General features: G+C 46.4%; 2 protein-coding genes across 4 annotated transcripts in view; one reads left to right on the top strand and one right to left on the bottom strand.

Moving 5' to 3' along the window:
* Positions 1–383, bottom strand: part of LRRC74A (leucine rich repeat containing 74A) — a gene marked incomplete at both ends in the record, with an annotated part of 58,204 nt that extends 57,821 nt beyond the window's left edge. The window contains 1 exon segment of the mRNA XM_082618791.1: positions 74–383. Within this exon segment, the coding sequence (XP_082474917.1) occupies positions 74–383 (310 nt within the window).
* ANGEL1 (angel homolog 1) lies at positions 311–23,868 on the top strand. Of its 3 annotated transcripts, none has more exons than XM_082618552.1 (10): positions 311–445; positions 3,265–3,840; positions 4,973–5,199; positions 5,656–5,725; positions 6,331–6,764; positions 9,050–9,176; positions 9,482–9,592; positions 19,269–19,338; positions 19,864–20,027; positions 23,505–23,868. In XM_082618552.1, exons 1-10 carry the CDS (start codon positions 382–384, stop codon positions 23,522–23,524), a joined length of 1,863 nt encoding a protein of 620 aa, XP_082474678.1. In that variant the 5' UTR covers positions 311–381; the 3' UTR covers positions 23,525–23,868. The 3 variants fall into 3 exon arrangements, with proteins under 3 accessions (XP_082474678.1, XP_082474677.1, XP_082474679.1); XM_082618551.1 differs by lacking the exon at positions 23,505–23,868 and adding an exon at positions 21,001–23,033; XM_082618553.1 differs by lacking the exons at positions 19,269–19,338; positions 19,864–20,027; positions 23,505–23,868 and adding an exon at positions 10,052–15,878.
* The last annotated feature ends 3,871 nt before the right edge of the window (positions 23,869–27,739 follow it).

Genomic DNA, 27,739 nt, shown 5'->3' with positions numbered 1-27,739 from the left:
TCCGGAGCCTGTGCTCCGCAACGGTAGAGGCCACAACAGTGAGAGGCCCGCGTACGGCCAAAAAAAAAACAACCATGGTGCCTCCAGGAGGGGTTTAATTTCAAATCCCGGCGCTTCTGCCGCAGCTGAGAGCCAGGCCCCGCCCGCTCCGCTCCATTGCCTTGGGAACTGGCTTCCCCGCCCAGCGGGAGCCCGCTTGGCCCTGCGCTCCCAATAAAGTTGTTGTTGAAGCGCAGTGGTACCATGTGAGCCGTCCCGGGGGTGGAGCCGGGGGTGGGGCGAGCCGGGGGCGGGGCCGAACGGAGGGAGACCCGGCGGGCGGCGGCAAGGAAGGGAGGCGGGCACTGGAGCGGGCGCGGGAGCGGGCGCAGGCGGCCGGCCATGATCGCGTCGTGCCTGTGTTACCTGCTGCTGCCGGCCGCACGCGTTTTCCGCGCCCTCTCAGGTACCGGCCCCGTGTCCTGACGGGCGGGTGCCAGGCCCGGGCCTGCCTCGCCGGGGCCCCGCGGGGCCTGGGGCGGCGTGCGTCGCGGACGGCCTCACAACCACTTTCCCCCGGCAGTGCCAACATGTGGGGAGGCCGCCCTCGGCCCCGCCGTGCCGTCCTGGACTAAACGAGGCCCGGGCCTGGCCGGCGAGCCTCGTGGGCAGCCCCCTCCTCACGCCTGTGACCTGGAGGTGTCGGGCCACAGTTAACGTGGAGGGGGCTGGGGGAGGGGCCAGAGCTGCTCTTCTCTGGCCCCGGGGTTGCGGAGAGGTTCCGGGTCCCGCTGAGTCACTGCCCTGGGGGTCGGGGAGGGTTGGCCGCTTGGGGCCGAGGCGAATGTCCGAATTCTCTGTGGACAGGGACCAGTTGGCCCTGGGGGTGGATCTGTGGACTGAAGACCTAGACGTTCCTGTTTTTCCCCTGGGTCAACTCCACACTCACTTTTCCCAGCCGCCTCTCAGCGGAGTCTGGTTGAAAAAACGGATGCTCAGAATCCAGAGACACATTGAAACCTCAGCTTTGAAGCAATGTCCCGTGCGTTTAGAGATGTAGTGGGGTGGAGGCAATGCCCAGCGGGTACTTAGAGAAGAGTTATTGTTTAACTTTGCCATGATCTGCCTGCACTCCCCACTCCTGGTCTTTGACGTTCCCGAGGCTCTTATGAGACCATCAGTTCCTCTGGGAGATCCCACAGAACCCCCAGACTTTTCTCTGGCATTTTAGGGGGCAGGACAGACCAAGAAAGACTTTTAGAAATAAGAGGTCCAACTGTGTGCATTCTTTGCTTTTCCTTTCTGGAACTTTACACAATATGTGTGTGTGTGTGTGTGTGTAATTTCTTTTCCTATATATTTCATATAAAACACTTAATGTATGTATGTGTATGTTTGTATCTGCTACTAGAATGCGGGCTCCAGGAGGGCAGGGCCATGTCTGTTTTGCTCACTGTATCTAGTGCTAGCATACTGCCCAGAATGCAGTAGGCACTCAATTCGGGAATGTCTTATGTGCACATACTTCTCAGAAATGAGGAACTCCACAGAAGTTTTCAGAGAACTAGTGCATATTCTTCTAACCACGTTGCTGTCATTTCTGGAGCTCTGCCAGTGTCCATAATGGCAGCCTTAGTGACATATACTAGTCCAGAGGTTTCTAGACCAGTAGTCAGAGTTTTAGGTATCTCAGAGGAAGGGCCACCTCCCCCGACTCACTTGCACACACCTATTAAAGTAGCCCCATTTGTATTTGTACATTTGGTTTCTACAGATTTTCTTTTAATAAAAGAATTCTGCTGTTGAAAAACAAACCACCACCACCAACCAAAACCTGCTGAGTTTGAAAACTAATAACCTCACACATATAAATCAAAGAACTTCTGCCATCCGATATACATAGAGGATGTTTCAAAGGGCAGGGAATTAATAAGTTCCTGAGACTAAGGTCAGCAACTCGGCCCATGAGTTTAGAGCAGGGTTTCCCAGTCTCAGTACTGTTGACGTCTGGGCCTGGGTAGTTCGTTGTGGAGGTGTCTCTTGCACTGTAGGATATTCAGCAGTATCTTCATCCTATAACCACTAGATGCCAGTAGCATCCCCACAGTTGTGACAACCACTGTGTCTCCAGACAATGCAGAAATGTTCCCTGAGGGCAAAATCACCCCTGGTTGAAAAACCACTGGTTTGAGGGACGTAAATCCACATAGACCCTAAATAAGATAGTGTCTTTCAACGTTTGAACCATTTTGAAGTTTTTCTTGCCTTTAAAAAAAAAATGGAGCCGATAAAATAAATCTCTGGTGATTGAGGGTCATCATCATACATGTCACTTGTCCTATGCTATAAATAAGTGACTTAGCGTGTGTTGGTGGGGGGAGGTTTTGTTTGCACCAAAATACTGTGCTTGGATTTTGGGGGCTCCAATTTTATAGTTTTTCCCACCTGCTTTTTCCTGTTGGCTGTCACTGTGGCTGCCGTTAGGCAGCTGTCTGTTGCTGTCAGTTGTTGGCACCTTCTGATTTATAGCCGCTAGAGTACTATGGAATGGGAAAGATGAAGTTTGGATGGGATAATGAAGTTTGTGAAGATTTATGAGTAGAATAAACAGATTTGAGAAGAGGACCCAGGGCCTTTGCTGAGAGAGAGATTGTACAGATTTTGAGACACCCTTTTTGTCTACTTTAGGCCTTTTTCTTTTAGAATGCATTCATAGATTAGTGGACTTATAGAACTAGAAAAGCTCTTGGGGATTATCTAGTTCAAACTTCCCTTGTCCTCATTTTACAGTCAAGAGTGAGTCCATCTCACTAGGGGCATTGTCCAAGGTCACATAGCTTTGTTAATTTCAGTGCTAGCCCATGACCCACAGTTCTGACTCATGGTCAAGTGCTGGTTCCAGTGTAATGTGGCTCTTAGAACCAGAGAGTTGATGTTAATAGGAGTCTTAACCTCCAGATAAAAGGAGTGTGGTTGTATGTGACCATCTCTGTCCTAGATTATGTGGGATAGCCATTCTTTCATTCACACACTGAATATTTATCAGATCCCTACCATATGAATTAGTTACTACTTGTAAAGCATTTAGAACAGTGCCTGGCACATAGTAAGCACTTCGCTCTGGTGATGATGATGTTCCAGGCACTAAAATGGGCAAGCCCAGTGATGGTACAGTGATGAGCAAGGTGGATATGATTCTTGCTTGTATGGGACTTAGTAGAAGTTGGGAGAAGAGCGTGGGTTGGGTAATGCTGTCATAACATGGTATTTTGGCTTTCTTCTTAGATGCTTTCTTCACATGTCGAAAAAATGCCCTCCTGGCGAAGAGCTCGTCCCCCCGGGTAGACGGTGACTTTGCCATGGCCCCTCGGGGCCCCGACCAGGAGGAGTGTGAGGGCCTGCTGCAGCAGTGGCAAGAAGAAGGGTCAAGCCAGCCACTCTCTACTGTGAGCGAGGGTCTGCTTGTAGATAAGGGAGTAGCCCAGAGCAGCCTGGCGCTCCTGATGGATAATCCTGGAGAACAGGATGCTGCTGCAGAAGACAAGTGGTCCAGCAGGCAGCTGAGTGACCTGTGGGCAGCAGAGAACCTGGAGGAGCCTTTCCCTGAGGTGCTAGGAGAGGAGCCACTGCCAGAGGTCGAGGGCCCAACGTGGGCAGCAGTCCCGGTGCAGACCGGCCCCCAGTATGCAGACTGTGCTGTCCTCCCAGTGGGTGCCCTGGCTGCAGAGCAGTGGGAAGAGGACCCCGCAGTGGTGGCCTGGAGCATAGCACCGGAGCCTGTGCCCCAGGAAGAGGCTCCCATCTGGCCCTTTGAGGGCCTGGGGCAGTTGCAGCCTCCCCCAGTGGAAATCCCGTATCACGGTGAGTCTGGCAACCGGCTGAGTGAGCCGGGGCAGCAGGTTGTCTCGGATGTGCACACAGTCACTTCTAAAGTTCCCTTGTGTGGAGCTCTGCTGCTGCATTCTGTTTTTCTGAGACTCCTGCAGTGGCAGATCCAGAGGGGCCTTAGAGAGCATTTCATCCAGCCCCGTGGCCTTTCACATGAAGTGATCACGGCACAGAGAGGTGGCAGGACATGCCTAAAGTCACATAGCTAGGTAGTGGCAGAACTGAAAGCAGGCCATAGTTCTGATTCTCTACATTATTGGTTCTCTGGAGGTGACCTGGGGTAGCGGTGGAGAGCTCTCAGGGCTCCGCTCTCTGCCTCAACCAGGATAACTCCATTTTTTTTTTTTTTTGGTGGTACGTGGGCCTCTCACTGTTGTGGCCTCTCCCGTTGCGGAGCACAGGCTCCGGACGCGCAGGCTCAGCGGCCATGGCTCACGGGCCCAGCCACTCCGCGGCATGTGGGATCTTCCCGGACCGGGGCACGAACCCGTGTCCCCTGCATCGGCAGGCGGACTGTCAACCGCTGCGCCACCAGGGAAGCCCAGATAACTCCATTTTTATCTGTGTTATAGATCGGGCTTCCATTCAACTTTGGAGAATGAGTGCTGTGGCTCACATAGGTTTGAAATCCACTCTGCAGCTCCCTGCTCGAGGGCACATGGGAGACACATTATGGTTTCTGGCTCTGTAGGCATTTTCAGGGTTAGAGGTCAGAAAACACCCAAGGGTGAGATTACTCTAGAAATGTCTTTAATCTCAGATGACTGTTAAGCACATTCTGAGTGATTCTCCAGAGACCCATGGATTTATCAGAAGTGAGAAATTGTCGGCCATATTTAGTGAACTTGTACTAGGTGCCAGGTGCTATGCTAGGTACTAGGGATATGGTGATGAACAGGCCAAGATTATCTTTGGCTTTGTGGAGCTTATTGTCTAGTCTGAGAATGTCCTTAGAGTGTTGTTCAAATCACCACAGAAAGGGATGAATGACAGGGAAAATGAAAAAAGGAACTCGTCACAGTATCATGGAGTCAGGAGTGGAGATGGTGGGCCCTGTGAATAACATGGACTTACCATGGACCTCTTCTTCCCGACACCTTTGCAGAAATCTTGTGGCGAGAATGGGAGGATTTCTCCACTCAGCCAGATGCTCAGGGCCTGGAGGCAGGGGATGGCCCTCAGTTCCAGTTCACTCTGATGTCCTATAACATCCTGGCTCAGGACCTGATGCAGCAGAGCTCAGAGCTCTACCTGCATTGCCATCCAGACATCCTCAGTTGGAACTACCGCTTTGCGAATCTCATGCAGGAATTCCAGCACTGGGATCCCGATGTGAGTGAAGATGGGGAGATGTTCCATCCTGCATTTGCTCTGGACCCTGGCTGTTTCCCAATGCTCTTAGAAAATGAATTGAACCCCATAGTTGTTCATATGATTGGCCTCCTGCCTAGGACTGGTGCTTGTCTTCCTGGTGTAATGAGTTTGGGGCAGATGCTGAGAAGACTGTCCGTGGTGCACGCTTTCTAGCACCTTTGTGCAGGCAGGGAGACGTGAGGGATTCAAGGAGCAGGAAGAGCCAGCACATGTATCTGATCTCAGCGTAACTCTGGGCCTGTTCTTGCTGGTAGTGGCTATCAGGGAAGAGTCATCAGGGGATGTTTCAGTGTGACCCAGCCTGAGACCCACAGCAGCTTCCCATGTGGCTTCAGTGCCTGCTCCTGGGGTGGGAGTCGTACTCCAGGGCCCTCCATTACTCTGGAGTGATTGGAGTCCTTGTCATTTTCCCAGATCTTGTGTCTCCAGGAAGTCCAGGAAGATCATTACTGGGAGCAGCTGGAGCCCTCTCTGAGAATGATGGGTAATGCCGCTCCCTGGCACGTTTGCCAGTCTTTCTTCCTACAGCCCTGTCTGCTCTCTCCTGAAAGCACTGTATCTTTCTTTCATCTCAGTAAACCCTCAGTCTCATCTGCGAGCTAGCTCCTTTGTGTGGGTGAGAAGGAGAGTCCTGAAGTTTTAAAGCAATTCTGACATATATTGCCATTTAATCCTTGAAGTAACCAACCCTGTGAGGCTGAATATTATTATCCCCATTTTACAGTGCGGAAACTGAGGTTCAGAAAATTTGTGTGACTAGCTCAAGGTCACAAAGCTATAAACATACAACTCATAGGTTGTGGAGCCTGGACTCCGGCTTGTCTGACCCTAGAGTCCATGCTTTTCCTGTCAGGTTATTGCTTCATACCCTTCTGTCCCTCCTTCCCCTTCTAGCCACTCAGTCATCTGGTTACAGCTGTAAGGGAGCCTCTGCAGAACCAAGGAATTGGCAAGGGCAAGGACTCCCCTTACTGGACTGCAGGAGCAAGGCATTAGGCACACATGCCTGGGCTACTGCCACTGGGTAGAGGGACCCTAACCCATCTTCAAGGACTCTGACCCATCTCCTTGGTGGGGTGTTCGTTGCAGGCTTTACCTGTTTCTACAAGAGGAGGACCGGGCATAAGACAGATGGCTGTGCTGTCTGCTACAAGCCCACGCGATTCCGTCTGCTCTGCGCCAGCCCTGTGGAGTACTTCCGGCCTGGCTTGGAGCTCCTCAATCGGGACAACGTGGGCTTAGTGTTGCTGCTGCAGCCACTAGTCCCAGAAGGCCTGGGGCAAGTCTCAGTGGCCCCGTTATGTGTGGCAAATACTCACATCCTGTACAACCCACGTCGGGGCGATGTCAAGCTAGCCCAGATGGCCATTTTCTTGGCTGAAGTGGACAAGGTGGCCAGGTTGTCAGATGGCAGCCACTGCCCCATCATCTTGTGTGGGGACCTGAATTCTGTCCCTGGTTCACCTCTTTACAACTTCATCAGGGATGGAGAACTCCACTACCGTGGGATGCCGGCCTGGAAGGTGAAATGGGAGAGGCCACTGCGGGGTTGGCTTAGGGAGAGATTTTGGTGTTGGCACCTGGTGTTGCTTCTGTGGCAGGGACTTCAGTTACACCTGTTCTGGCTTCCTCTGGCTTTTTCTTGTTCTATTGATATCTGGTACCCAAGCCTGGAAGTTAGGAGCTCGTGAGTGCCTTTGGTATATTGGAATCCTTTCAGTTTTTATCATTAATTTATGTTTAGTTTACAGGTACATAAGTATATATGTAAGTGCATGTAAGTACACAAGTACATCCCTTTAAGGATTCAGACATTTTAAAATAAGACCAAAGTCCCCTTTATTACCTACATTTCCCACGTCTCCACTTAGAGTCAAGTAATAACTGTTCAAAGTTTGGTGGTGTTCTTCCAGGTCATTTTCTATGCATTTGCAGTAGTATCTAAGCTGTTGTGATGATGTAATCATAATCTACATTTATTAAGCACTTACTGTGTGCCAGGTGCTATTTTAAGCACTTTACAGGTATTAACTCATTAATTTTCACAATTTCTATCATTGCTTCCATTTTATAAATGAAAAAGCTAAGGTGTAGAGAAGTTAGGTAATTTGCTTACTCTAGTTTTTGCAGGTAGTGAGTGGTGGAGCCAGGATTTGTAACCAGGTAGCCTGGCCCCAGAGCTCTTGCCCTCCAATACTATGCTGTGATTGCTTCTAACAGCTGGTATATAATGTACTGTGTGTATTTATAAATGTGATAGATTATGTATATTTCATTTTGTAGCTTCTTCACTCAACAATGTACATATGTATCTATCTCATTCCTTTTAACTGCTGAATGTTTATAACCTAGGTATCTTATAGTTTTATTGTAGTTTATTTAGCCCTACCGAGGAGCATTCAGCTTGTGCTGATTTCTTTACATGTCACTTAATCTCCTTGTTCCTCTCTTTTGCCCCTGCTGATCCAACTTGTTGCTTAACTTTTGGCAAGGCACAGGGGAGAAAAGACATAAAATGACTGAATTATTGTGGAGCACTTTGGGCTTTTATTTTAACGAGGTTCCTCAAGTGCCAGCGATGTCCTGGTTGCCACATGCGCAGAGAAAGGCATTATCCTGCCAGGAAGCTGCTATAATCAAGGGGCTCAGGGAATGGGAAGAAGAATTTACTCAGTGCCTACCATGTGACAGCTGCTGTTAGCACAGTGATTAAGAGCTCTCCTTTTGAAGCCAGACAGTCCTGTGTTCAGATCCCCGCTCTGCCGCCTTGGGCAAGTTACTTCACTTCTGTAAGCCCCATTTGCCTCGTCATACACTGGGGATATGATGGGACCTACTTCAGAGGGTTTTCTTTGGTGGATTACATAAAATAATGCACACAGTGTTTTCCAGTTTCTGCTTCAAAGGAAGCAGTCAGTAATTGGTAGTTATGGTTACCCAGATTCTTAATTGTATGTGGTATTACTATCCCACTCAACAGTAGAGCGTATTGAACCCAAGAGAGTTAACTAACTTGCCCAAAGTCACACAGTTAGTAAATGGCCATTCAATTGAAGGTGTGTTTTACTTCTGATGGCATACTGAAAATGTATGTCCTTTAGGGGCAGAGAGATTGCGTCTATCACTGCTCTCTCCCCAGCACTTAGCTAGTGTTTTGCACATAGTTGGCATTCAAATATTTGTTGTTGTTAAATGAAATAAAGGGGATTTTGCTACACACGTTGGAGATACGCAGATGACTGATGTTGCCGAATGTTTCCCCTACTACGTTCTGTCCGTTCCCAGGCTGCTCATGGGCTTTGACCGAGGATGGTGACGTAGATACGGTAAAGTGCTTTGGTGAATTTCCCATTTGGTTTGACCCCGTGGTTTCCCAGTAATAGGCTTAAGATGCTAGACAGTTGATCCAGAAGATCCAAAGATCAGGATAAACCTTTTCCCACTGCAGATTAAATCCCCTGAAAGTTGACATTCCCTGGGCAGAGTAGTGTAGATTTTTCTGAGCTGAAATTTAGGGGACCCTATGTTCATATAGTTCTGTTCTCTTTGACTCGCATACCTCACTCTCTTAACCCCTTATTCCTGTCTCATGGACATTTCAGTGTTTCTAGTAAAAAAATAAAATAATGGTTTTAAATAGCTCCTTATTTTTAACTTTCCCCTGAGACGTATGTGTTTTGCTTGTGTTACGTACATAGTATGTGACTCTGTGTGTGTGTGTATGTATGTTTGTCTGCATGTCCCAAAACATGGGCTATTTCCTTTTTCCATCTCAGATTCCTTATTCCCATCTGCTCTTTCCTTGTAGGTATCTGGACAGGAAGACTTCTCCCATCAGCTTTATCAGAGGAAGCTGCAGGCCCCACTATGGCCCAGCTCCCTGGGCATCACTGATTGCTGTCAGTATGTCACCTCCTGTCACCCCAAGAAATCAGGTGAGCACATGCCATATTCTTGGTTGGTTGTCCCTCCACACCCATTTTGGGAGAAAGCTGGCACCTCAGTGACAAGAGAAAGTGTAATTCCCTCAATTCTCTTAGCACGTTCCTTTGTTTTTTTCATTGTCCTCATGGTCACCTAATGAAATGGACAACTTTAAGTCATAGCCATTGGAAAATCTCCTTGTCTTCAGAGCCAGACTTCCTCTGTGTCCCTACCTGTAAGCTTCTTGGTATTAAGGAAGTCTCAGCATGTGGCTCCTCTTACTGTCTTTCACTGTATGGCTTTTCCTGGTTTACAGAGAGACGTAAGTATAGCCGAGACTTCCTGCTACGTTTCCGCTTCTGCAGCATCGCCTGTCAGCGACCTGTAGGACTGGTTCTTATGGAAGGAGTGACAGATACTAAGCCAGGTAATGGGAACTAAGCTTGTTCCCTAACTTGTTCCAACTAAGCTTGGTCTTCTTTCCTCTGCACCTCTGATATTTGTCAGTTATGTGGTTTCTTAGTCTTTTCTATGTGTAATTCTTAGAGATCAGCTTCTGGTAATAAGTATGCTTAGGAGGAAGGTCAGTGGAGTTCACTGGCCGTGTGCAGTGTGTTGAGAACATGGACCAGGAATCAAGAGACCTGGGTTCTAACTAGCTCTGAGACCTTGAGTAAGCCACAAGCTTTTTAGTATTAAGTTGCTAATAACTAGCATGTATACAGCATGTTTAAGAGAGGAAATACACTTGATGGGGCTTTGAAAATCATAAGGTGACAGTATTCCTGGTTGTAATAACAAGTTACTCCTACTGAGAACTTCCAGATTGTAAGTCGCAGAGTATGCTTGATGTTCTCCCCTTCTTGTCTCTGAAAACACTCCAAAGCAACAAGGAGAATGAAAAAGAGAAATGCAAACTCCATCTTTGAGAAAGCTAGGAGACCTGAAGATATTTGAAATCATGAACCACAGCACAGGTGGAATGGTTGCAAGAAGCACTGGAGGTCATGCAGGGGTGCTGGAGCAGGTATGGAGAGACTGGTCTGTGGGGCCATATGGATCTCCAGAAGAGCCAGCAGGGTACCCTTCTCCAAGGTGAGGAGCGTATCCTGAGGCACGAAATCAAAATCCCTTGTTTCGTCGACAAGAATAGGATGCACAGGTTGTGAAAGGATATTGTCTTAACCTCTTTTGGTCCAAGGAGGCAGTAGAGGAAAGACTGATCAAGGAATCAAGCCAAATTTGCACGAAGCAGTCTGTTTAAGTGGTGGGGGGAGGTGTAATACTTAAACTGCATATTTCTTTTGGCTAGGGGGAAATAAAGATGAACAGGACTCACACACAGCCCTGTGTCATAAGGAAAAATGCCTGTTACTTGGAATGCGTACCCAGGTCTGCGCTTATATAAGCTTTGTACCAATAGCTTGTACATAAAAACCTCAACTAATTCCAAGCTGGGCTGCCCAAAAGGAGCCAGTGTGAGATCTGTACTAAAATACTATAAGAAAAAAAGGTGGAAGAACAGGAAAAATAAAAGGCAGATAAAGAATACTTCGGAGATAAAAACTGTTGCCATGGAACATATGAAAATTATGATTATTTCCCCATGAATAAAAAAATTAAGCTATTGTCTTTATAACATAAGAGTGCAAAAATAAAATAATTGCTTTTATAAAATGAGTTCAAGCACGTGGCAAGACATCAGTAGATGAAATGTAAACTGCAGAGCTCAGGAAAGAAGTGGAATAAAAAATTTAAGAATCACATAATGAATACAAAATTAGAAGTAGTCTAAGAGAGAATAGGCACTGCTGAAAACAAGCAAGAGGCAGAGGCCAGGAAGGATAAAAAGCACTAGAAAGAAAATAACAGTAGTGGAAGTTAAAGAGATTCAACATACACATAGTTCGAGTTCACAAAGAAGAAACCCAGTATAATAGCACAAAGGGAATATTTAAAGGGATGATTCAGGGAAGATTTTCCCAAAATCAAGAGACCTGACTCTCCACATTGAGAAGGATATACCATGTCTCAGTAAAAAATGACACAGGAGAGTCAACAGTAAGACATCCTAGTGAAGTTAACAAAAGTCAAAGATAAAAGAATCCTTTGGGCAGAACCAAAAATATTGGGCTATTTTTAAAGGTAAAAATAATCAGGTAAGCTTCAGATTTCTTAACATTAACATTCGACTCTGGAACACAGGAGAGCAAGGTTTCAAAGAAAGATGGTGTGGTCAAAAATTTTATACTCAACCCAAAGCCTTTCATGAAGAAACTGCTAGAAGAATAACTTAAGACAACCAAGCAATGACTGAAAAAACTATAGTAAAAGGACTGGTGGTAAGCAATGAATTCATTTTTTTCTTGAAGGAATTTAACTTGAATTGGCATTTTGCACAGAGCAGTGAACATTTCAATGGCTTGGTTTTTTTTTTTTTTAATTGCAAAGCTAATGTATTATTACAGCTGTGGCCACCATGCATAGAGCGACTGGCGTGTGCTAGGAACTGGGATAAGTGCTTGGATCAGTTGGGCTCAGGCAGGGAAGCAGTGGCTCAATGTTTTAAGAATACAAAATCCTAAAGTTAAACAGTAGTAGGATCCCACATAGGTAATTCCATGTTAAGAATAGGTTATTTTTAAAAACTCAGTACTGTACTTGAAACATAACATAAGCATTTCAATTTAATAACAAAATAAGAACCTTTAAAATACACTGACAATCACGTTGTAAGTAGAATCATTATATGGGGGAAAATATCCAGTTCACTAACAGTACCCAATAATAGCAGTATTTTCAAAATTGAGATTAAATTTGGGTAAACACACCCATCCTCCACATACTGTGAACGTACCCTTCCGTTTGCTTAGTATCCCCACCCAGGGCCGAATAGGGTCCTGATGAATCTCTTTTAAGGACTCCAGATCTAAAAACCTACCACCAGTTTTAGACCATGAGTAGAAAGACTTAAGTGCAGTACAAGGAGATCATAGTGTGTGATCTTTTTTTCTAGAGGATTTGTTTAGATGTGCTAACAAATAATATTTCCAGTCCAATACCAGAGTCATCCAACTCAACTGTAGACATTCAAACTTGCCAAGTTGACTGTGACACTGACTTTAATGGGAAGCATCTGAGTTGCCAAAGTAGCTACAGTGCCAGGGAGTGATGGTCTAACTTTCCAACAAGTTGCCGTTGCATTGTGCTGGAGAGTTCTACATCACACAAGGTGTATAATAAAAAAAAATTGTGATTCTCACTCTCCCCAACTCCCTTTGTGAAGGAATAATTCATAAGATGGGAATCTAAATTTTAAGTCCCCCTCATTTTTTTTTTTTTTTTTTTTTGCGGTACGCGGGCCTCTCACTGTTGTGGCCTCTCCCATTGCAGAGCACAGGCTCCGGACGCGCAGGCTCAGCGGCCATGGCTCACGGGCCCAGCCGCTCCGCGGCAGGTGGGATCTTCCCAGACAGGGGCACGAACCCGTGTCCCCTGCATCGGCAGGCGGACTCTCAACCACTGCGCCACCAGGGAAGCCCTGCCATTATATTTTTAATTTCCAAATCTCTTTTTTAAAGTTCCTTCTTTTTTATACCATTTTTTTTTTAATGAATGCAATATTGCCTTTCTACTACTGAGGATGATAATTTTTAAAATTCCATCTGTTCCTTCCAAGGTTCTTTTAATTGAGAGTTAGTTTCTTCCTACCCCACTGTTTGTTCCCAAAGATTCCATCAGGTGTCCATTCACATTTAGGAATGAGACATGAAAACGTAATGGCTCTGTAAGGGATGGTTCTAATTGACTGGTGAGTTCATTGTGACAGTTTTGATTTTCACCTCCCACCTCTTTTCTGGAGTAATGGTACCTCTGATTCCTGACCTCTTACGTGATTCAGAAGCCTAAATTAGCTTGCCTCTTGCTGAAGAGAAAACCATTTTCAATATCCTGCTGGTCACTGTGATTTTTCTGATTCAAAATGAAGATATTAGTGTTAGGAACATTTATGTTCCAAATAACATCACATCAGTCATCACAAAGTGAAACTGCAGTATTTAACAAGGAATAATAGTCAGAAGATAACTAATGGTTGAAGGTTTTAATTCATCTTTCTCAGTTCACAGTAGTTCAAGTAGATAAAAAATAACTGAGAATACAGAAGACTTAAATAACATGTTGTATGGTAAATCTGATGGATACATATCAAACTCTGAACACTGAAAGCAGAGCAAAGACATCTTTTAAAATATCCACAGGAAATTCCTGAGAATTGGCCATATATTAGACTACCACAAAAATAATCAGTAAATTTCAAACAGTAGAAATAGTATAGCCAACTTTCCGTGATCACACATGCATTAAAAATAGAAGTTAAAAGAATGCTATCATCTGGACATTTAAAAAATTTCAAACAACTTTTGGGTCAAAGATGAAATTTAAACTGAAACTGCAGAGTGTGTAGAAAATAACAATAATGAAAATACCATATATTTGTGGTATATAGCTAAAATAGCTTTCAGTGAAAAATTCATAGAATTATATAGAATATCTTGAATCAGAGAATTATATTGATAAGAAAAGATTAAAGTAAGTAAATTAAGTATCCCCCAAGTTAGAAAAGAGAACAAGCTGAAAGAAAGCAGAAGATGAAAATGAAAATAATTTAGAGAACAGAAAAACAGTAGGACTAGTAAGCTCTAAAAATCAGTTGGTTTTTTGAGTGAAAAACAGCTGTCAGATTAGCTAACCTATTTAAGGGGGCAGGGGAGGAGCAGGTAAAAGTATTCAGATGCAGAAGAATTAAGAGGATTATAAGGGGGTCCTTTTCTCAACCGAGTGCAAAAGAAATTGAAAACTTTGATGGCCTATGTTAATTTTAGAAAATGTAATTTACTAAAACTGATTGTGAAAGAGAGACATAACATAAATAGATTACCACAGGGTGAAAAAGTAGCGAAAGTTCTGAGATACAGTCCCACAAAAACACCATGTTCATGTTGATAGGAGAACATCATCAAACCTTTAAAGAACTTGTAATTCCATTATTGTTTAAATTGTTAAAGAGCACAGCAGAAGGGGGCCAAGTTATTTTTACAAAAGAAGTATTTGACACCAACACCTGACAACAGTTACACAGGAAAAGAAAACTACAGACCTTCTCCACTTATGAATATTGATGCAAAAAATGTACATAGACGATCAGGAAACAGAATCTAACATCACACTGAAAGAGCAATATACTATGGCCAAATGGAGTTTATCAGAAATATGAAGGTAGTTCAATATTGGGAAATCTATTAATGTATTTATCATGCTAATAAATATATGAAATCTATTAAAATATAGAAATGCATGTCATCCTGTAGATGTCAGAGACATTTGTTAAAATTCAACATCTATTCCAGATTCTTTTAAAAAGAACCTTCTTAAGGAAAAAATAGATAATCCCTTATACCCTTAAAATACATTTATCTTGGTCAGTCAGTGCTTTGGTGCACCATGGAGGAAGGGGCGTGGAGCCACCAGGTGCCTGAAAAAGAAAAAAAAAAAAACAAAAGCATTTATCTCAATCCAAAAATGAGCATCTTGCTTAAAGAAGACAGTCTAGTGGCATTCCTGTCAAAGTTGGGAACAAGATAGGGATGACTACTGTCATTCAACTGTGAGAGACACCAGCCACAGATTTAGAAATAGAACATAGAAATATAGACAAGAAAATAGAAGTAAACAATGGAAAGGAGGGGGTAAACTATTACTAGCTGTTAATATGGTTATATAACTGGTTATCCAAGAGAGTCAACTAACGGCTATTATTAGCGTTAATTCTGGAAAGTATCTGGGTAGACTATTAATATGCAGAAATCAATAGTATTCATATAATAAAATAATGATATATTTGTTAAAAGATGTAATTTTAAGAAGACCCTATTTATAATAGCAACAAAAAGAGAAAACAATTTAACAGGGAAAATGTAGGAATATTTCATTTCATATAAATTAACAAATTTATTGGCATGAAGTTGTCCATAACATTCTCTTACCTTTTTTAAGAAATAACTTTATTGAGGTGGAATTCACATACCATAAAATTCACCCATTTAAAGTGTACAAATCAGTGGCTTTTAGTATATTCAGAGTTGCGGAACCATCATCACAATCTAATTTTACAACATTTTCATCACCCCCAAAAGGAATCCCATATTCATTAGCAGTTATTTTCCCTTTATCCCTCCCCTTGTAAAAAATCAACAGTGGACGTATGGGTTTCTGGACTCTCAGTTCTATTCCATTCATCTATATGCCTATCCTTATGTCAGTACCACTCTGCCTTGATTATTTTAGCTTTGTATAAGTTTGAAATAGAGAAGTGTAAATCTTGTAACTTCATTGTTGTTTTTCAAGATTATTTTGGCTATTCTGGGTCTCTTATACATTTCTATGTGGATTTTAGGATCACCATGTCAATTTGTGCAAAAAAGTTAGTTGGGATTTTGGTAGGGATTTACAGATCTGTAGATCATTTTGGGAAATGTTGCCATTTTAACAGTATTAGCTTATGATCAGTGAACATGGAAGTTTTCCCATTTATTTAGATCTTTAATTTCTTTCCATGTTTTATAGCTTTCAGTGTGTCTTATACTTCTTTTGTTAAATTTATTTGTAACTATTTAAAATTCCTTTTGTTACTTTTATAAATGGAAATATTTTCTGAATTTCATTTTTGGATTATTCATTGCTAGTGTATAGAGATGCAGTTTTTGTATATCAGTCTTGTATCTTGCAATCTTTCAAACTCAATTTTTTTATATAAATTTATTTATTTATTTATTTATTTATTTATTTATTTTTGGCTGCGTTGGGTCTCCATTGCTGTGTGTGGGCTTTCTCTAGTTGTGATGAGTGGGGATTACTCTTCGTTGCGGTGCACGGGCTTCTCATTGTGGTGGCTTCTCTTGTTGTGGAGCAGGGACTCTAGGCGCACGGGCTTCAGTAGTTGTGGCTCGCGGGCTCAGTAGTTGTGGCACGTGGGCTCAGTAGTTGCAGCACGTGGGCTCAGTAGTTGCAGCTCTCGGGCTGTAGAGCGCAGGCTCAGTAGCTGTGGCGCACGGGCTTAGTTGCTCCGCAGCATGTGGGATCTTCCCCGACCAGGGCTCGAACCCACGTCCCCTGCATTGGCAGGCAGATTCTTAACCACTGCACCACCAGGGAAGTCCCTCAAACTCATTTATTAGTTCTAGTAGTTTTTTAGTACATTTCTTAGGATTTTCTATGTATAAGATCATGTCATCTTGCGAATAGAAATAGTATTACTTTTTTCCATTCCAATTTGGATGCGTTTTATTTCTTCCATAATTGTCCTGGCTAGAACTCTCATTACAGTGTTGAGTGGTGACAGCAAATATTCTTGTCTTATTCCTGATCTTAGGGGTAAAGGTTTCAGTCTTTTAGCATTGAGTATGATGTTAGCCATGCGGTTTTTTTGTTTGTTTTTTGTTTGTTTGTGTTTTGTGGATTCCCTTCACCAGATTGAGGAAGTTCTCTTTTATTCCTTGTTTTTTAAGTGTTGTGGGTTTGTTTTTTGTCATAAAGGAGTGGATTTTGTCAGAAATTTTTTCTGTGACTATTCAGATAATCATGTGGTTTTTGTTCTTCAGTATTCTATTAATATGATGTATTATATTAATTGATTTTCAGATGTTAAACCAACCTTACATTTTTAGGATAAATCGTATTTGGTCATAGTATATAGTCATTTTTCTATTTTGCTGGATTTAGTTTGCCAGTATATTGTTCTGAGACTCGTTTTCCAACATGGGGGAGGAGGAGTTTCCCCCAATGCCAACAAACAATTCAACTCAATTCTGACACTGTCTCCCCAGCGATAGCATCAGATTCCACAGGTTAAGGGCTCAGTTCTACAAGACCCACCCCTCCAACACTTCAGGTGCCTGTCAAAAGACCAGGTTGTTCCCTGTGCTTCTTCTGACCTACTGGCTATAAACCAGAGGTTCCCACTATCCCCTCCTTCCTTGGGTTAGAGTGGTTCACAGAACTTAGAGAAACATTTCACTTGCTAGATCATTGGTTTATTATAAAAGGGTGTAACTCAGGAACAGCTGTACAGAAGAGATGCATAGGGCAAGGTATGTAGGAAGGGATGTGGAGCTTCCATGCCCTCTCTGGGTGCACCATTCTCCCTCGAATCTCCATAAGTTCATCAACCTGGAAGCTTTCCAAACCCTGTCCTTTTTGGGTTTTATGAAGGCTTCATTACATGGGCATGATTTATTAAATCCTTAGTCATTGGTGACTGATTCCACTTCCAACCTCTCTCTGCTCCCCAGAGGTCATAGGGTGGGACTCCAAGTTCCTCTCATCACATGGTTGGTTCCATTGGCAACCAGCCCCCAACCTTAGGTATTTTCCAAAATTGCCTCATGAACATAACAAAAGGCACCTTGCTCACTCTCAACACTCAGGAAATTCTAAGGGTTTGGAGAGCTTTGAACCAGCAACTGTGGACTAAGACTATATGTATATGAAGACTGACTATATATGAGATATATATATTTGGTCATCTGAATGACCAAATATACATTTTTTATAAATCACAGAACTGTAATTGTTGAGGCATTTTGCATCTACATTCATAGGCGATATTAGTCTGTAGTTTTCATTCTTTGTGATGTTTTTGTCTACTTTTGATATCAGAGTAATACCTCGTAGCATGAGTTGGGAAGTGTCCCCTCTTTTATATTTTGGAAGTATTTGTGAAGGATTCATATTACTTTTTTTTTTTAATGTTTAGCAGAATTCACTAGTAAAGCTATGTGAGCCTGGGCTTTTCTTTGTGAGAATTTTTAAATTGCTAATTCAGTCTCTTTAATTGTTATAGAACTATTCAGATTTTCTTTTTTTTGAGTCAGTTTGTGTAGTTTTTGTCTTTTTAGGAATTTGTCCATTTTACCTAAGTCATCTAATTTGTTGGTATACAATTGTTTATTGTATCCCTATAATTTTTTTATTTCTTAAGGTTGGTGGTGATGGCCCCCTCTTTCATTCCTGGTTTTAGCAATTTGAGTTTTCTCTTTTTTTCTTGGTCAGTCTAGCTAAGGGTTTGTCAATTTTGTTGATCCTTGTTATCCTTTTTCTTAGTTTGGGTTGTTATAACAAAACACCACAGCCTGAGTAGTTTATAAACAACAGAAGTTTATTTCTCACAGTTCTGGAGGCTGGAAGTTCGAGGTCAGGGTGCCAGCATGGTCCAGTTTTGGTGAGGACCCTCCTCTGGGTTGCTGATTGCCAACTTACTGTTGCATCCATACATGGCAGAAAGGACAGCTCTCTGGGATCCCTTTTATAAGGGCATTAATCCTGTTCATGAGGGCTTTACCCTCAAGGCCAAATTACCTCCTAAAGGCCCCACCTCCTAATGCCATCACACTGGGGGTTAAGATTTCAACATAATTTTGGGGAGAGACAAACATTCAGTTCATAATACCTATGAATGTCAGTAAGATCTGTAATAATATTCCCTCTTTCTCTCCTGATATTGGTAATGTGTGTCTTTTTTCTTCGTGTATGTGTGTGTACATGTATAGGTGTGTATAAGTATGGACACGTATGTGTGCATACATATGTATACACATACATACACAGATACATATATGCACACAATGGATGGTGGGTGATAGAAAATCTCTGGAGGAATACACCAGGAATTTGTTAACATTGGTTGCCTCTGGAGAGAGGAATTGAGTGGCAAGGTCCCAGAGTGGGAGGGAGCCTTTTCACTGATATTTTTCTCTACATTTTGATTTTTGTACCATGTGACTATATTACCTATTCTAAAGAATGAATTTAAATTTTTTAAAAAGTTGCTGAGCCAGGGAAGGGATGTCTGTGTTAGAGACCTCTGTCTGTCTGCTTCCTGAGGTTCTTGACTTTGGTCCATTGTTTTCTTCCTCTCCTCACCTTTTCTCTTTCCCTTTTCCCTTCTGGAACAATCTAGTCAAGGATTTGAGTGGGATTTCAGGGTGCAAGGTTCTAACCCTGCTTCACTGTCTGTGATAAAACCCTTTCTCTCTGGTCTTCTACAGAGCGACCTCCTGGCTGGGCCGAGTCTGTCATTGAGGAAGACATATCTGAGCCTGAGCCTGACTTCCCCAGGTAATCTTCTTCCAGTTCCCTTCTGCTTGCATTCCAGCCCCATCGAGGTGTATTCGAGAGATTCCTGTTGGCTTTCCTGGGGCTGATTTGGGGGAACACATTTTGCTGAGCTCTCTCTTCCCCTTGTGTGTGCTAAGTTTATGGAGGAACAAACTGGTGTGCAGAGGCCAGAGGTGACCCACCTAGGTTCTTGCAGATGAAAAGCCCCTGCCCTTTTCCTTTGGGAGTAAGGCCTCACAGAAGAGCTTGCTGACCCATGGACAAGGGTACATTAGGTATACTTCACCAGGTAGCAAGAGGAGAGTGGGGGGTGAGAAATGTCAGCAGGACTGTATATAAATGTGTCTGTTTCTAGGCTAATTTTAGCTAAGACCCTCAGCCTCTTAATTAGCATGGGAAGGCATTTGCTGAGGTTGAGTTATTTGGGATCATCCCTTAAAAAACTTGATAAAACCCACAGAGAAGTGACTTTGGGAAAAGTTCAGTAATGTTTGTTGACTGACATCTTCCCCTCCATCCCCGAAGGACTGTAGGCACCATCCAGCACTGCCTCCACCTGACCTCGGTATATACTCATTTCCTGCCCCAGCATGGCCGCCCAGAGGTCACCACAATGCCCTTGGGTCTTGGAATGACAGTAGATTACATCTTCTTCTCAGCTGAGTCCTGCGAGAATGGGAACAGAACTGGTAAGCTTGGTGGATCCTGGATTCCTAGAAGCCACCCCCAAGAGTCCCTGGGAACTGATGGTAGGTCAGGCATTTGATCACATGGCTTGGGCTGCTGGGACCTGACCAGCAAAGGAGCAGATCTCATACCTACCTGACACTGGTCATCCTCATCATACTTCCCTTAGGCCATTTGCCCGCCTTCTCTTTTTATCCTTGTAGCATTAGAGAGATGTGGGCAGAACAAGCCGTCCCTCCGTTTTTTTTTGTTTTTTTTGTTTTTTTTTGCAGTACGCGGGCCTCTCACTGTTGTGGCCTCTCCCGTTGCAGAGCACAGGCTCCGGACGCGCAGGCTCAGCAGCCATGGCTCACAGGCCCAGCCGTTCCGTGGCATGTGGGGTCTTCCCGGACCGGGGCATGAACCCGTGTCCCCTGCATCGGCAGGCAGACTCTCAACCACTGTGCCACCAGGGAAGCCCCGTCCCTCCATTTTAAAGATGAAAATAGAGCACCAGGAGGTGCTCTATTGGATTTGTTCAGTGGCAGCTGGTTAGTAAGGGACTTGGTTAGGTTAGAAACCCCATTTCCTGTCTTCTCACCCCTCACAATAGTCACAGTATAGCAGTCTATCAGCCCCATGCCTGTTTTGTTTAAAGCATGTCTTTTAAAATGTTTAGATTTTCTGTTGAGAAATCAAATTTCATATAGCAAATCTGGACTTCGGCTTCTCTTGGAAAATCAGAAGATCTTGTAATGCTGGGCTTGGACGTGCACTCTAGTTTGCCGCAGTCCCACCGAAGCCACCCGGCTTCGTTCATTGACATATCATGGCATATCTGAGAAAATGAGGCCTCCTCCAGAGGCGGCAGGAGGTGAGGGAGGATAGGGCCGTCGAGGAGACGCAGGCTGCTAAGGTGTAGCTCCCACGGGCTCCCCCACCCCGTGCAGTGTGGCTGCGGCTGCCTTACCCACCGGCCTCTGCTTTGTGCTCCAGATCGCAGGCTTTGTCGGGATGGAACTCTCAAGCTCCTGGGCCGGCTCTCCCTCCTCTCTGAAGAGATTCTCTGGGCTGCCAATGGCTTACCCAACCCCTTCTGCTCTTCAGACCACCTCTGCCTACTGGCCAGCTTTGAGATGGAAGTCACTGCCCTATAACGGTCTCCCAGGGGAAGAGAACTTCTCTTCCAGAAGAGCCACCTGGATCAGAGACTGTGGAAATATCCCATGCTTCTGGAAACTTAGATCCAAGAAACTTACGTCCCCTCCCCTCCCCTCCCTGTTCCCTTTCTCCCATGGCTACATTTCCTCCAGGCCTGTCCACATTCTCTGCCTGTGGTCGCTGCCCCGCCCCAGCCTCTTCCTAAACCTGTGCCACATACTGGGTGGCCCTGGGAGAGGCAGAAGGGGGGGTTCCCCCTTCCTTCCATGTATCCAGTGCTCTCCCTTGATTTTAATTACCAGGGTTGCGGGAGCTATTGATCTCATTGGTTATTTGTTTTCAGGCCGTTTCATGGTGGGGTGCCTTCTGACCTGACCTTCTCCCTGCCTGAATCCCCTGGGCCCAGCCCTCTTGCCAGACACACACACGTGAGATGTGTGTTGTGTGTGCATCCTCTCGGGGTGGGACTGCTCTGTGTAGCCATGCCTGTCTCTGACTAGCCCACTTTCCACACTGGGGCTGTCAACCTAGGGGCAGGTGGAGGGCATGACCGGGTAGCTGTGTGCTGCCAGGCACATGGGCACCTGGCTGCCAGCGGCAGGAGCGTGGGCCCGTCTCCTTTTATCATCTGTGTTTCGTTAGGTGTCCATCCTGCCAACCAGGGCACCCTCATTGTCCGGGCTCTGGTAACAAGTGGGCCCCACGAGCTGGAGCAGCGGATTCAGGGATGCCCTCGACCCAGAGCTCCCCACAGACCTGGCATGTTTCCTCTAGGGCTCATCCCTTTCCCCAGGCTGCCCTGTGGGAGGCCAAAGTTTGAACCCCTGTGCGGGGTCAGTGGGCAGGGGTAGTGGATTGAGGTGCCAAACTCTTTAAGCATGAGGAGGAAGAACTGTCAGGAGACTCCTATCTCACTGGAGGACTGCGGCGAGGGTGCGAGTCCCGGGGGGGAGCGCCGGCAGGTTCTGCAGCTGCCCCAGCTGGGACGCAAGACCTCAGGGACTTGTTCCCTTTCCTCTGCACAGCTAAGCTGCAGTTCTCTGTTCCTCTCCTCCCACTGCTTTTTACTCTTTGCTGCCTCCCCCATCCCCTTCCTTTTTTCCCCTAGAAAAGCCTGGTATTTAGCTCAGGCCAGAACTTCTCAGCAGAAAGGTGGCCCTGGGCAAAACTGGCCCAAGAACTGGAGGTGGTGGCTCATGGCCTCTGCTTTCCCTCTCCTGGTGCAGGGGCACCCTGACCCCTTCAGGGGGTGCTCCCTTGCCCACATGAGTCACCTGCATGACTGAATCCTGCATTGCTGGGTGTAGCTGCTGGCCCTGCAGACTTGACTTGCTGTTGGCCCACTTGGCCTCCAGAATGGGACTGGAGGATATAGCTGAGAGGCTGGAGTTCGGGACAGTTAGCTAGAGGTTAATGCTTTCTCCTTTTTTTTTTTTTTTTTTGAGAGCCAAAGACCCAGCTTGAATAATTCTGCTGCTGCGTTCATGGTTATAAGCTTTCCATGCCTGGGTTCTGGGGAATTTATCTATTCATGTATATTTTTCAACATTATTTCCTGGGTACTGGGCATGTGCCTGTCTGAGCCCCAGGCCTATCTGTCCACACTCCACCATCCACTCTGTCTCTCCCTGGGCATCTCCTGAGATGGTCTCAAGACAGTGCCCTATTGGTTTGTAGGACTAGGGCCCATCACTGTTTTTTTCTGCCAGGAAATGTAGTTTAAAAATGGCTAAAGATGGCAGAGGGCAGGAGCTTGATAGATGATCTTTTCCTTGTTTTCTTATTTGTTTCTGTTTTGGAAATGAAAGGGGGTTTTAAATGGTCATTTTAACTCTCTTTTCCAAATAAAGGTTTACCTTTCCCCCCTACTGGTGGTTATTTTATTAGGATCCTGAAAGGCATGGGGGAGGGAAGGCCTGGGGAATGAGGTGGGCAGAGAGGAAGAGACTGATCCTGGGGTGGGGCCTCAAACCTGAGATCTAGACCAGAGAAAAGCGTTATCATCTCCCTCTGGTAACTGAGCAGATGCCCACTACTCTGAGGCCTGGGAGGAACGGCTTGGGCGCAGCCTCCTGCCCGGACTTTCGTGGGGTGCAGCTCTCTTGTCCGTCCTCGCCAAGCTAGAGGAGAATACTGCTTTCAGCTGCTCTCATTCTTATTCCATCTGCTGCCCCTGTACCTCCCGTACCTCCGCCTAGTCCAAGAGGAGGAGGATCTGTCGCAAAAGCAGGATGAGAAGTGTTTTCCTGGTCAAAGCTATGGCAGCTGCATGAGGCATGATGCATGTGGCAGATGCCTCTTGCCATGCTTCTATTTTTGATCATCTCTTCTGTGTTCAGGAGCCAGGGCTGAGCTGTGAGCCACCTGTTGCTGGCAAGGTTTCTCATCTTTCCCGGGCCTCACTGTGCTGGGACTTTGTCTTCCTCCGGCCTTCCTGTGCAGCAGGTCCACCAGCCCCTGTGCCCGTGGGAAGAAGCCCTGAGACAGGTGTGGTTTTCTGCCTTACCTGAACAGAATCCCAGACCCCACACCTCTGAATCAGTACCTGAGAATCTGGGTTATTTAAAGCTACCTGGGTACCAGTTGAACCACCTGGGTTGGGATTTAGCCAGGGATTAGGAACACCACTTGTCATCTTGGCCTGGTCACTTGGTGACTGTGGGTAAGTTAACCCCTCCCTATGTTGCACATATCTTGGTGAAATAGAAATTAAAGTAATATTCTTTTCCATGTGTGAGGAATTTTCAGATCTGAAATTACGTTATTTGAAGGGATGCTAAAAATCCCAGAGTATTATTGGTAATTACAATAATTGGTAATTACTGGTTACAATTGGAATTGAGGGTGGGTAGTTCTCCCTAGTCAGCCTGGACAATTGGCCCTGGGGGCTTGGAATTATTTTATAGCTCCTAAGCGTTGAGGTATGTCCCCAGAGACCCCTTTCCTGGCCTGGAGGGCTTCCCCCTGGTGAGGTGAGTCAGGTAGCATCTGCACGGCACTTTGATTCACAGTCTCCAGAGTGCTTCCACTTCCGTGATCCGTAGACAGCTGCACTACAAGGTGGCAGTTCAGGTGTGCATATCTTACCTTTATATCCAAGGAAACAGAGATCCCAAAGAGGTAAACTGAGAATCTCCTTTATTTCTTGCCACCCAACTCCTCAGAACACAGCCTTTCCTGGGAGGAGAAGAGACAGGTTGTCATGTAAGGCAGATACATGGGGCTGGGGCTGGGAGAATGGAAGTGACCAACCAGCCCTCTGCTGGCTTGTTTTTAAATTTTTTTTTTTTTTTTTTTGCGGTACGCGGGCCTCTCACTGTTGTGGCCTCTCCCGTTGCGGAGCACAGGCTCCGGACGCGCAGGCTCAGCGGCCATGGCTCACGGGCCCAGCCGCTCCACGGCATGTGGGATCTTCCCGGACCGGGGCACGAACCTGTGTCCCCTGCATCGGCAGGCATACTCTCAACCACTGTGCCACCAGGGAAGCCCTGCTGGCTTGTTTTTAAACCCTGTTTTTTCTCCCCAGTTCTTGCCCTGGTGGAGCTACTGGACTAGAGGATTGTTTTCTGATTGGTTACATAAGGCAAAGCATGGCTTCCTGTCTTCTGGGAGCAGGAGGGGCCCACCTCCTCTAGTTTCCACCCGGGGAGAGCGAGCAAAACAAAACTGTCCCAGGCAAGGGCCAGCCAGCCAGATGAGAACCTGGTAGGGTGATCTCTCCCAGGTTAGGAGAATGTGACCTGAATTGGGAACTCTGCCTTCTGCCCATCCCTAGTCAGTTCCTGTGCCCATAAGGCCAGAGGCCTCACACAGCTGCGGAGAGAAGAGTGGAATCTCCACACTTAACATTCTTGGAGGTTTTGTCTTTCCCGTGACCAAGTCCTTTCTGGCTGGGGGTTGGAGGGAGTGCACATTCCCATGTGGGCTGCTCAGAGTGCTGTCCCTCAGCCCAGCTGAGGTGGCCCATCTCCAACCACCTGCCAGGCCTCAGCGGGCCCCTCACCCCCTTGGCGAACACTAAAAGGGTTACCAGGCAGCCTGCATGTGGCCCAGTCGGCTTGGTCTTTGGTATGACCAGCACTTCCTGTCACCACTGCCCTCCACAGTCGTGGTCAAGATGTCAGATCCTGGCAGATGTGGGTGCAGAGCTTCAATCTCTTCATGTCCAGGGCTCTGAGAAGTGCCACCTGCATTTAAAGGTCCGACCCACTTTAGTCATGTGCCTAAACTAGGCAGGCACATGCTGTGAGCTTGAAAGAAAGGGAGCAGAAGGAAATACGGTAATCCCCCCAGCAAGTCGGGTTCTGGTCCTCTTGGGAGTCCACAGTTGGCACTTACCTCTGCGTCAATTCTAAGAAAGTGGCCAGGCAGTGTACATGGTGTGCCTGGTTGACTCATACAGACTCACTGCACTTAACCCAGCCCTCCTTTCACGAGGGCACTCCAGGGGCCTACTGTGTATGAGCCCATCTCATTGAAGTCCACCCACAAGGCCCTTTACTTGGTACTTTAGCTGGACTTGAATGTGTAAATTTCAACACTGCCTTTGTGTAAAGGTGTATAATCCAGGTTATTCACAAACTCTAGTTTATTGAAAGGCTCCTTTTCGTTATCGTTTAAGCTGGATTTAAATGAACCTGTAATTAACATAACTGCCTCTTTTTAATGGCGTACAGTCTAAGACGTTCATGGATTCCAACGGACCACCCCTCCTCTTCCCAGTGGCCATGCCTCACCACCACGCTACTGAAAGTGAGGGACTCTTGCTGTGCTAAGCGACACTTCTAGTTAGGACCTTATGGGGATTGGCTGGGATAAGAAGTAGGAAATATACTCCCTCCTCTTGTAAGTCTAGGTTTTACTCCCAAGCTGAATGAAAGGAGACCAGAGAAACAGGGAGGAAGGGTTAAAGGTGAAAAATGCTGTGGGGTCTAAAAGATATTTCTGTGCAGGTCTGGTTGTAATTGTTTGGACTTGCCTTAAAGCATTGGGAAGAGGTCCAGAGCTGGAGGGACAGTGTAGAGGACGAAGGGTGGAACCAGCAGTGTTTTCCAAAGCTGTGGCTTTAACCACCATAGATTCTGCACTGGCAACTGTGATGAGAAGGGACTGCAGATCCCTGTTGCTATGGTTTTCTGAAATAGCCTCATCTCCCAGGAGAACACCCAGCCTTCCTCTTCTGTTCCCGATGGACTGCTGGGGACTAGGACAGGAAGAGCAGGGCTCTGGAATGCATCCTGCACCTCTGGGGGCTGAACTGGCTGTGTGAGGGAGAAGGGGTTCATTTACAGCCAGCAGGAAAGATCTCCCAGATTAGGATTAGCAAGAGCTGAGTGGCTTCAGCAGGCTGAGGGTGACAGTCTGGGACCCCAGAAGTTTTATCTTAACTGCAGGGGCTGTGAGGTGTCCTGTTGGCTTGTTTGGGGCTCTGCTCACCTCCGGGCAGGTTCTCTCGGAGCTGCTGAGGCTGACACTGGTGGGTGGGGCAGCTCCAGCCTCAGCTCCCGGAGGGAAGAAGACAAGGTTTACAAACTGGGGCTTCCTCCCAGCCCACACAGCTGAGCTGGGGAGACTTTATTCATTTCAAGGAAAAAGTGAGAACAGGAATGAGACGCAGTGTAAAAGTCAAAGGGGGAGGGGCAACACTGATATGAGAAGAAGAGGGGGAACAAAGTCCAGTACAACATGGCAGCCAACACAGAGCTCGAGGGAGGGGCCGTCCACCATCACTAGGCCCCAGGCCAAGCGCACCCGATTTCTTCTCTCATCCGACTTGAAGAAAAAGGGAAACTTGGGAATCTGGAGCACCAAGATGGGGCGAGCGGGTCAATACTGATGGACTTGGAGCTAGCACCGTGGCAGCGCTGCCCGGCCGGGGGCAGACCTCCCCTCCCACCCCACGCTCCCCCAGAGGACCTCCCTGCCCTTCACACTGGTTTCTCAGTGGAGCAAGGGAAATGGGGATTTCAACACAGCCCGCTTCTGGCACACACAACGCGGTCGATACGCCGGGCCCAGCTCACACCTCCCTGTACTCGGACGCCGGGGGACGGTGCCTGGGGAAGCCGCTGTAGCTAAGCCGGAAACCACCCAGGCAGGAGACCGAGGCACGCACGGGCACACAGGCCTCTGGGTGCCACCAGCCAGAATTAGACCCCGTCCCTGGGCCGGGAAGTCCAGTCCGAGCTGGAAGCGGTGGGGGGCATAAGATGACAGAGCGGGCCAGAAACCAGATACGGTCAACCTCCAGGCTCCTTCTGCTGCTCAGAACCCCGGCCCTAGGCTTCATCATGGCACCTGGGGGCCGGGGGCGCCGCTCTCCCCACTTGGCCCCGCCTAGGAAGGATGGGGTGGCTGGCGAGATGGGCAAGGGGACCATGACTGTAATGAGGCCACGGGAGGGAGGACTGGCAGGTAGGTGGGTGGGAAGGCTTGAAACCCAGTTTCCCAGTGTTCCGACCCGGCACCCAGCACAGAGCAAAGGCAGCCAGGCCTTGGGGAGCAATCACTGCCCGCCCTTGCTGACCCCCCTTCATCAAGCAGCTTTCTCTGCCCTCCCCTTGACCCCTCCCCA

The sequence above is a fragment of the Mesoplodon mirus genome (genome assembly GCF_964341445.2).
Source record: "Mesoplodon mirus genome assembly, chromosome: 4".
Taxonomy (NCBI): domain Eukaryota; kingdom Metazoa; phylum Chordata; class Mammalia; order Artiodactyla; family Ziphiidae; genus Mesoplodon; species Mesoplodon mirus.
Note: the sequence above shows the minus strand (reverse complement) of the source record. Positions and strands in the feature narration are given on the sequence as shown.